Here is a 10455-nt window from a genome sequence, read left to right as displayed (position 1 = left end):
AAAGGGCCACGCTTGCCAGTCTCTGAGCTCTGCCAGGTCCGGGAATCTGGGACTTGAGGACTGATGTTCCGCACATGTCCACTGGGAGGGAGAAGAGCGAAAAGGGAAAGGGGACTAGACTCCAGAGGACTCTGGCTCCAGTTTAATCTCCTTTCATTCTGTCCAAAGAAAATCTATACGTATATATAAAAATTATACACACACATTTTTCCCCCTGAATATAGATTCAGAAATTGTTTTCTGAGTTTTCAGGTTTTTCTGATTTTCCCGCTTTCCCTCCTTTGCCTGTCCTCTGCGCCCTCCCACCCTCTCCCTCCCTAACCCAGCTCAGGTTGAAACTTTGCAGAGTACGTTCTCTTCACCCTCTCCAGGGATGGCTCTGAGCTCTCGGGCGCACGCCTTCTCGGTGGAAGCCTTGGTGGGCAGACCCAGCAAAAGAAAACTGCGAGACACAAGAGAGGAGGCGCAACTTGAGCTGCTTGAGAAAGAGAGTGGAGAGGCGGAGGAGGAGAGAAGGAGCAGCGCCGCAGGAAGGAAGAGCGAGCAGCCTGGTGAGTACCCCTACCGCGGCCCAAACCCCAGCGCCGGCTACCATGGCTTGCTGGATCGGAAGGTCTCAGACTAGCGCCGCGTCGCTGCAGGAGGGCGGCTAGCCCTATCAAAGGATGTCTTGGCCCAGCGATGGCCGCGTACGGGGCGGCGGGGATACCTCAGCCATCTGGCTGTAGGGGGAAGTTTCAGAGCCTCCACTTTAAGCCCATAGTGTTGTGGTTCATTTGCGGTGAAGGGGAGGGTCCCCACAGATTTATGAAGCGAGACTCTCCAAACTCCCGGAAGCCCTGAGAGCCAGAGGGTGAATGTTTCTCGGGGTAGAAAACAGGGCATGGACCCAGATCCCGAGGGGATTCAGCATCAGGGACGAAAAGTCTCCGAGAGAGATGAGGATGGGCAAATTTGAAGAAGGGTCATGCATTTCACAGGGCGCTACCTGGGCCCCTTTCTCTCCATCAGGGGGCCAGAGTGGGTGTTGTGGGGAATTTGGAGATCCGACGCCAGGGTTCCCGGGGAAGAGACAAGGCCGGTCTGTTCTGAGACAGGCGTCAGCGAGAAGGGGGCGCGGGAACTGCGAAGCTCTCTCAAACTCTCAGCGTCTCTGTGTCCAGCAGAAAAGCGACCCAAGACAGAGCCCTTAGCAACTACCTTCTCAGGCTGTAGAGGCGGCAGCGGCGGCTGCAACAGCTTCGGAAGTCTGGAAGAAAAAGATTCTATCCAAGTGGAGCTTCAAGGATCCGAGCTGTGGAAGAGATTTCATGACATTGGAACTGAGATGATCATTACCAAGGCGGGCAGGTTCGGCTTTGCCCAAGCTGTTCAAGGGCCGCACACAGTAGGCACTTAATGTTCTGCTCTCATAAGATGGGTGCCTCCAGTTTTATACTTTGGTACCCTTCTCCCCATAATCCCACCCCAGACAGGTATTGGAAGCCAGTGCCTCTCAATCAACCAGACTAGGCCTTGCCTGGCCCATGTTAGTGGCTCGGCCTTTCTTTCCTGTACACCCTGATTCCAAGAACTCATTCTTGCAGCTCCTGCCTGTGTAGTATATGACAAAAATTAGATCTCCCAAGGCAGGTGCCAGATGCCACCCCCACATCTTAAGCTATGGCCAGGCCTTTCTGTTAAAGCCTCACAGTTATCAGTGGACAATATCCCATCTAGCAGGCTCTCAGCCCACTGTCCTGAGCCCAGGTCAATTTGAGGTGGGGCTTTCCCTCTTCCACCTTTTCCTGTGCGGCATTTTCTTCACATCAGCTGGGTAATTTTTCTGTGTGTGAATCTTCCTAATTTCAGTCTTTCCCAAATCTGCCTCACAGAAAGTACTGCTGAAAACTCAGGGGAGAGGCACAGCTGTTTCTTTCCTACTTTTTCTTCTATAGCTTTTTATTATGGTGGTGATAGGAAGTGGGGTGGACAAAGCCTTGTGGTAAGGATATTCTGATCCACTCAAAAATCCTGAGTTTGTTCAATCAAACATGTAACCAACAATCTTTCCTCATGTAGCAAATCTCATTCACTGAACCTGTCTAGAATAAGAAGAGTATAGTTTATTCCTTTACTTTTCATTTGTCCCCAACCCCCCCTGGCGCCAAATGTTTCTAATAGCGCCCAGGTCAGTCGCTATTTTCTCTCCCACAGGAGGATGTTCCCCTCTGTTCGGGTCAAGATAAAAGGACTGGACCCAGGGAAACAGTACTATGTGGCCATCGATGTGGTGCCGGTGGATTCCAAACGCTATAGGTAACCAGGCCCAAAGGAGGGTACCACAGGCTGGGAATGGGGATTCATATCTATGGAACCTGAGAGTGCTGTTTTGAAAACTCTATCATGGTAGGGATAATTGCTCTCCTGTGGGCTTTGAGAGTTGAATTTTCTCCCTCAAACTGGAGTTCAGGGAGTTCAGACTGAGAGAAAAGCAGGCTTGTTTTTCTTTCCTCTCACTCCTGGATCACAGGTTCCAGCTGGTGCTTCAGTGCACCCCAAACCTCTTGCCTACCCACTGCTCTAGCCTTGGCTCTGCAAACTGCAGAGGGTTTTGGCTCAGGCATCTGGGAGGGAAGCTGTTTAAAGGAATTTGAGGAGAAATACCTGCGCTTCTGGGGCCCTACCGGGCTCTGGGATGTGCTAATTTAGCAGCAGGGTCCTTGAGCGATGCCCTGATTTGCCATCCAAAGCTAGTCTAGCAGTTATCTTGCCTAAGTCTATTTTTCTTCCTTCCTTAGCCTCTCCCCTGAAGTGGAGGCCAGGTCCCAGAGAATACAAGTAACCTTTCTCTTGATGTAAGCTCTCTACTTAAAGCAGGCTAAAAGTGGCCGAACTGATCTAAAGCCAAGAGGCCCTTCTTTGCTGGCAGTCCAGAAGCTCGGGTCGGCCAGCGCTTTAGCTCAGGGGTATGGGGGTTGGGCGGCATCTGCCCGCACTCGGCCTGTGAGCGTTAGACCGAAGTGGGTGCCTAGCCTTTCTAGGAAACAGCCGGCAACGCACCCAATTCTGGGAGTGAGGGGCAAAAAGAAGGCTGGGCTCAAGAGCCTGCTGGGGCCGTAGCCCAGAAATAGCAGAACAAGCTGCTTATCACGTTTCAGCTGGCTTGGGAATTCGGCGCATAATTTAGCGGTTGAGATTGAAGACAATGCGAAAATCAGCCCCGAGGCCGCAGCGGGCAGAGTTCCTTGAGGGTATTCTCATGTAAAGCATTGTGGACAAAGGGGCTTCCAAGACTACTGGTCTGGTGGCGGTGGACTGCACAGACACTTTCCCTCACACTTCTGCTTCTTCCCTGACGCTTGTAGGACAGGAGGATTTTTCGGGTGTCTCTGCTCAGTAAAACGGGTTAGATGAATTTTTGTTGCGGTTTCTGTGAGGAAATGCAAACCAGACTCTGAAATCCCATGACATTATACTTGCCCTGGCACTTCACTACATTTTAATGACGTATATGCTTATTTACAGTTTGCTTTCTATCCCTGGACGATCTTTAGAAATGAAGTTGTATCTTTTACTAGTTGCCTTTGAGATTAGCAGGCAAACCTTGGCCGAAGCCTTTAGGACGGGATCGCGGTAGTCCCTGCTCCTGGCTTTGGCCCGCTGCGCCTAAAGCCACACTCCGCGCATTTTCAGGTATGTGTATCACAGCTCGCAGTGGATGGTAGCCGGGAATACAGACCACTCATGCATCACTCCCAGGTTCTATGTTCACCCGGACTCGCCTTGTTCGGGAGAGACATGGATGCGTCAGATCATCAGCTTCGATCGCGTGAAACTCACCAACAACGAGATGGACGACAAAGGCCATGTAAGTGTGTGCGATCCTTTGTTCCGAGGAGAGGAGGGGGATGCCAAGGTGTCAGCCGGAAGGTCACCCTGGAGAAGCCAAGGAGGTGTCTTCCAGATGTGCTAGTTGTAGTCTTTAGGAACTGTCCAAGTTCTAGGCCTGTGGCCAAAGTAGCTCTTGTGACTTTTATTTGGCATCTGAGAGTGCTGGGCGTTGGGGATGGTGAGTGAAAGGAGTTTGAGGACCAAAGGAGACTTGTTTAAGCCAGGATGCCTGGTCTGAGACAGTGAAAGGGAATGCTTCCCTGAGCTCTCTGGCACTTCAGCCTCCCTGGCAATCACTGTGGTCTCTGATTGCCTTCCCATGATGGGCACCTTCTGTGTGACATGGTATGGTGAAAATCTTCTCCACAACCCGCCCCGATGGAAGGCCTTTTCAAGTCACCTAGATCTTGAACCTTCTTCCCAGGTGCACCTCACCTCTGCCCTGCTTGGCCTGGCCCTGTGCCAGCCACAAAAGGAAGAAGGATGCTCCTGGGCTTAGGAGGTGGGGGATGTCAGTTACCTAAGCCCAGAGAACTTATGGCAGGCAGTTAGATCCCAATAACACTTGGGAATATCACATGGTCACCCACATTTGGAAGCAGGAAAGGACCCCAACTGGAAATGGAATCACTGCTTTCTGGTGTGCTGTGGTGCCCCATTCCTGAAACCCCTTATGCCTGAAGGCCTCTGTCCAGGGCCAAATGGCAAAGAAAAGTCCTTGTGTGTGGCTAGCCTAGGCTTTCTGGTTTAGCTTCACTTTTGTGTGGGAAGGTTGGGGGTGCTGATGAGAGGGGGGCAGTGTGGGGGAGGGGAAGCCAATTACTAGGCAGCATTTGACCACTGATTTCTCCTCCAGATCATTCTGCAGTCCATGCACAAGTACAAGCCCCGTGTGCATGTGATGAAGCAGGACAGCAAGGTCGACATGTCCCGGATTCAGTCCCTGCCTGCTGAAGGGGTTAAAACAGTCTCCTTTAAAGAAACTGAGTTCACCACAGTGACAGCTTACCAAAACCAGCAGGTAAAGCCAACTAAGTCCCAGGCAAGCAGGGATGGCTCCAGAGAAACTTTAGGGAAAGAGTGAAGCTGTACTATATGGATTGAATTTTCCACAATTAAAAAGAAATTCATAGCATTATTGCATTGTCATCAAGGCAAGATTGATTATGAATTGTGTGGATCTTGTGTTAGAAAGGATAGAAAGGAGAGTAGAACAAAGAGTGTCAGGAGATAAAACATTTCAAATTTGACTTAGCAATATGCTTACATTTATTTAACATGCCATATTACATGTTGAAAACTTGTGTGGTTGTTGTAACCATTAAAAGAAACAGTGACAGTGTTTTTACTGAGGGTACTGACTTTATCTTTCTTTCTCTTTTGAATCCATAGATCACCAAACTGAAAATAGACAGGAATCCTTTTGCTAAAGGATTTAGAGATCCTGGAAGAAACAGGTAAATGATATAACAGTCACATCTAATATTTATATAGCCCTCTTCACAGGTATAACAGCTAAGGAAACTGTGGTTCAGAGACTGAGTCCCTAAATTTTGTAACTAATAAATAGGTAGTAAGAAAGAAACCTGGACGTTTTGTCTTCAAAATCTTGCCTCCTCCCACTCCCTCCCCAACCCACTTTTAAGATATTGCTTATTCTAGATTCTTAGGTTTTTATTCATGGAATAATCATGGGGAATTTTATTCAGAAGTCTATCTATAAAAGGAAAACATTTCAGATATTCACCCCTAAAAACTATAACAAAATAACTCAAAAGCTTACACAAATTATTATTTTCAGGAATTGCATTCTGGACTTGCTAAAGTTTGAATCTCTTTTTCAGAGGTGTATTGGATGGGGTTTTAGAGACCTACCCATGGAGGCCTTCTCTCACTTTGGATTTTAAAACTTTTGGTGCAGACACACCAAGTAAGAAAAGTTTTATTAATTTTTATTTGTAAATGTTAATGAAATAACAACAGCCAGAACCTCTGTACAAATACTACACAAGTGGATAAGTATATGCCAGAAAATGTGTGTTTAAAATCAAGTGGGTGTATATTTATCCTGATGAGGAGGTAAGAAGCAAAAAGGGAGGGTAACTGGCAAGAAAGAAAAGAGCATAAACGTGGTAATGGTGGATTTACTGCCTTGTGTCTTCTTGAGTTATCATACATCCTGAGAGCTATAGAAATCACTTGGATTCTTCAGCATCTCACTATCTCATATTCCTTAGGATCTGCCTGTGGTGCACTAGTGGTCTTATTTGCAAGCATGTTAGATATTGAAATAAATATTTTATGAGAAACTTTCAGCACATGATAAAAATGACTCCCATTCAATTTCATCATCACTTGACTCTAATTTTCCTTTTGTTGTGACTAGGGAAAATAAATGTTGAAAACAATACTAAGCCATGGCAATTAGTTTAATTGTCGTAAGCATTTAAAATATTTGCAAGGTATTTGTTCTCAAGTAGTACATTACATGACTAAATAATAATTTGACAATGCCTGCTTTCTGGTGGAAGAATGCATACCTTCATTTACTCTGATATTTAAGGATAAATAGAAGATCTTTATTCGTGAGCAATATGGAATCATTTTACCCATTTGTCTTAACTCCATTAAAGTTGTTTGTCTTTAAACATTAATTGAAGGTTACCATCACATTATAGTTAGCTTGAATTTTACATGATACCATAACAGCTAATTGAAATGTGAAGAGATCAAGTCTAATCATTTAGTGAAATATTTCACTCAATTGACTGTATTAATTTGGTTTAGAGAGTTGCATAGAAAAATTTGAACACTTATTTGGTAGTATCACTTTAATAGAATCTAGGCAGCATGCTTTTAAAATATCCAAGTCAACACATGGTGCACTAATTTAAAAATAATGCTAACCTTGATCATTAATTGATAATTTAAAATACACAATTTTCTTAATTATTTAAAATGTCCAGAATGCTCTCAAATTGCAAAGAAAAGGGGTACCAGTTTTTTTAATAACTTTTGGATGTTTAATTATAGAATATATTTGCCACGCTCTTGATAAAGGATTAGCCTATGTCTGTATACAAAAATAGTTAAGAAAAACAGTAGCCCCTAAAAAAAACCCCACAAAATTTGATCAAGTTCAGTCAATAACCAATTTTTTTAAAATTTAAATATTTACAAATATAAGGTGTAAAGTCTAGATTTTCCTGGACCTTATATCTATCCCTAATTTTAGTAGATGCTAGGCAACCATAAAAGATCACCTGGCAACATTGATATGAACACTTTCATTTTTATCTTGGTATTTTTAACCTGCAAGACTGTCTTTTACTCTTGATATAGTACACTATGGAAATTTCCCCGTCTATGATTTTCATATAAGAAAAAAACTAATATATTTAAATGTTATTTTAATTTATAAGATTACTTTCATATGCACTGATTTTTAATCAGACTGAAGTTTTCTATAAAATCTCAAAAAAACTGTTCAATTTAATCAAGTGCTTATTTTAGTAATTTTTTATGGTTAAAAAACAGCTTTTACTTGTAAGATATAATTGGCTCTGGATCATATTTAATTGGGCTTCTTTTTTAATTCACTGAATAAATGTTGTTCAAGTGCCTAGTATAGTTCTAAAGCATAGTGAATGCTCAATGCATGATACATAATAATAATGCCAAAAGTAATAGTGGTTGTAGTAGAGATACCATATTCAACTTTGGTCAGAGGAATGTTCTTTTCCAAAGGACTTAAAATGACTGTGAACTTGCAAGGAAAGCTAATCTAAGAATGAAGCAGGGATAGTTATGGACATGATTACTGATTCAGTAGGAACATTTAGTTCATTGTTCATTGACTGCATTGTCATTCACAGGTGGAAGCAATGGCTCATCTCCAGCGACCTCTAGTGGAGGGGCTCCCTCTCCTTTGAACTCTTTGCTTTCTCCACCTTGCTCCCCTCCAACATTTCACATACCTACAAGCTCCCTTGGAATGCCCTGTCCAGAGGTGTACCTACACAATATCAACCTGCCCCTTTGCTACAAGATTTGCCCAACTAATTTTTGGCGACAGCAGCCTCTTGTCTTGCCTGCTCCTGAAAGGCTAGCAAGCAGCAACAGTTCTCAGTCTTTAGCCCCACTCATGATGGAAGTTCCCATTTTATCTTCCTTGGGGGCCACCAATTCAAAATACGGTTCATCTGAAGACTGCAATGGACAGTGTCAACAAGCATCTAATTCTTCCAGTCAAATGTTGTATGGATTACAGGCACCTGGAAATATTTTATCACCCAACCCCATTGCCCAGGAAGCAATTGGTTGCTCATTCCATCCTTCCTATGGCTTTTATAGGTACAACTTCTCCATGCCATCTAGACTGGTAAATGCTACCAACCATCTCAAAGTGAATGAAAACAGTCAAGTTTCTTTAATAGAAGGCAAATGCAATCATGCTCGTTGGTATCCAAAAATTAACCATTGCCTTTAATGGAATAGTCAAGTTTCTAAAACAATTACATGTAAGCATATATTTTCTTTATTTGTAGCCAAAAAAGGTCAAGAGCTAATGGGCTTAAAAAGCTTCATTATCAGAGGGTATTCCTCTATTCTGCATTTAAAGTGCCTTATGATATGTTCTTAAGAAGGCTGATTACAGTAGCCTTAGGCCTCAAAATAAGATACTCAGTAAACATTGTTTGATGAGGTAGGCTACCAGTGAAAAGTGACTTCAGGTGATGAAATCTCTAATTATAGTGAAGCCTGTTTACCACATCAACTGCCTCTTGCATATTGACAATGACCAAAGGAAGGTGGATTTAATTCCTGTGAAGGTAGTGAAACAATTACAGTTTTTATCTATGAATATTGGCTTCATTGTAATTATCTACCTAGTAACTGTAGAAAAATTTCATTGTTCATTTGCATTATACTTTTATACTCTGCTGTTGAAGGAACTACTAATCTCAATTTTAAGGTACAAATAAAGACATTCTAATATTAATATTTGCAGCCTAAGGACTATTTAATCCTGAAGGAACACAAAGATTAAATGAAAAGCAAAGTATTCTAAATAAATTTGATCTTTTATTCTCTTTTATTTTTTGGGTAATTCTCAGGTGATGCTTGTTTACTTAGTCCTTAACAAACCCGGTATTTTTTGTTTGTTTGTTTGTGATACGCGGGCCTCTCACTTTTGTGGCCTCTACCGTTGCGGAGCACAGGCTCTGGACGCGCAGGCTCAGTGGCCATAGCTCACGGGCCCAGCCGCTCCGCGGCATGTGGGATCCTCCCGGACCGGGGCACGAACCCATGTACCCTGCATCGGCAGGCAGACTCTCAACCACTGCGCCACCAGGGAAGCCCCAAACCCGGTATTTTGTATACACAGTTTACAAAAACAAATTGTTGTAGCTCTCCAAAAAGACTGAGAAGTTATGATTTGAAGGGAGAGAATATATTTGAATCCATAAATATGAAAACATCATTACAATGGTACAAGTTAATTTCAGTCCTCTGCATCAATCATGGTAAATTGGACAAAAGTAGCGTAACATAAATGAGACTTTATTTTAGGCTATGAAGTTGAAAAGTTTCCTTTCACCTGGTCCTAAATTTTCTGAAGACTTAAGTATAACCTACATATAACCTCTATATCCTTAAGATGAATTGAATTTTAATTTTTCATGCTACTAGCTCTACAATTTATTAAGCCAGGGCCCTTCATATCACAATGGTATGACTTAACAAACTAAAGACATTGATAAACTGCTTTTTAAAAGTTTTCCAACACATATTAGGGAGAGCATGTCATTATTATTTATTTTGCTCAAAATGTTTTTTCCTCTCAAATGTACCTTATAAATATATCTTCTTATATATGTATTAAAATGATATGCCCCTTCACTTCTGGGCTTAGGGATAGAACAGCACATAGTTACATTCAAACTGAGTATTCTAGTCAAGATGAAATATTATTTATGGCCCAGACTAATTAGGTACCTGCTATAAAAATCTTTAAGGCAGAAAACCTGTACTACCCAAGTTTATCAAGTCAAGGATTAAAGTAGAAAGTACACTTTATTTCTGTCTACTCCAAAGCAGGAAAGCTTTAGGCTAACTTTTACCACTAAAATAAATTATGATTTTTTAAAGCAGAAACTCCCGCATCAGATTGTAGTAAAACTTATTCTGATGGCAGATACTTAGCAACTAACAACATAACATAAAGAATTTGATTGCAAAATCCAGAAAATTTCTGGGTTACTTTTTAATGATTATTTAAGAGACGGCATAAATTTTGTAGCTGCTCAAGTACATATACCCCATACTTTATATTTCAGATAATTTTTCTATATGTAACCCATATAAAATTGATAATACAGAACTATATGTGTAAAGGTGATTTATATTAAGGAGCAAAAATTTAAAGGCTAGAAACTAGACATCTATTTTAAGCCGTTTTTAAACATTGTTCATAAATTGTCATTTCATAATTTTAATTGAAAAAGAAGAAGTAACCAAGAGAAATTCTTTATAGAAAATTAGACTTGGAAGAGACCTTAAGAAGTTCAGTAAGCAGTC

The 10455-nt window shown here is 42.2% G+C and overlaps 1 protein-coding gene across 1 annotated transcript; it reads left to right on the top strand.

Moving 5' to 3' along the window:
* Positions 1 to 310: 310 nt before the first annotated feature.
* On the top strand, positions 311 to 8854 carry TBX22 (T-box transcription factor 22). The gene is made up of 8 exons (XM_004322673.4): positions 311 to 551; positions 1167 to 1350; positions 2197 to 2298; positions 3676 to 3850; positions 4730 to 4894; positions 5266 to 5330; positions 5718 to 5803; positions 7749 to 8854. The coding sequence occupies exons 1-8, from the start codon at positions 374 to 376 to the stop codon at positions 8360 to 8362; spliced, it is 1569 nt and encodes a 522-aa protein (XP_004322721.3). The 5' UTR covers positions 311 to 373; the 3' UTR covers positions 8363 to 8854.
* Positions 8855 to 10455: the final 1601 nt, after the last annotated feature.

This window comes from Tursiops truncatus, chromosome X, assembly GCF_011762595.2.
Source record: "Tursiops truncatus isolate mTurTru1 chromosome X, mTurTru1.mat.Y, whole genome shotgun sequence".
Classification (NCBI taxonomy): domain Eukaryota; kingdom Metazoa; phylum Chordata; class Mammalia; order Artiodactyla; family Delphinidae; genus Tursiops; species Tursiops truncatus.
Note: the sequence above shows the minus strand (reverse complement) of the source record. Positions and strands in the feature narration are given on the sequence as shown.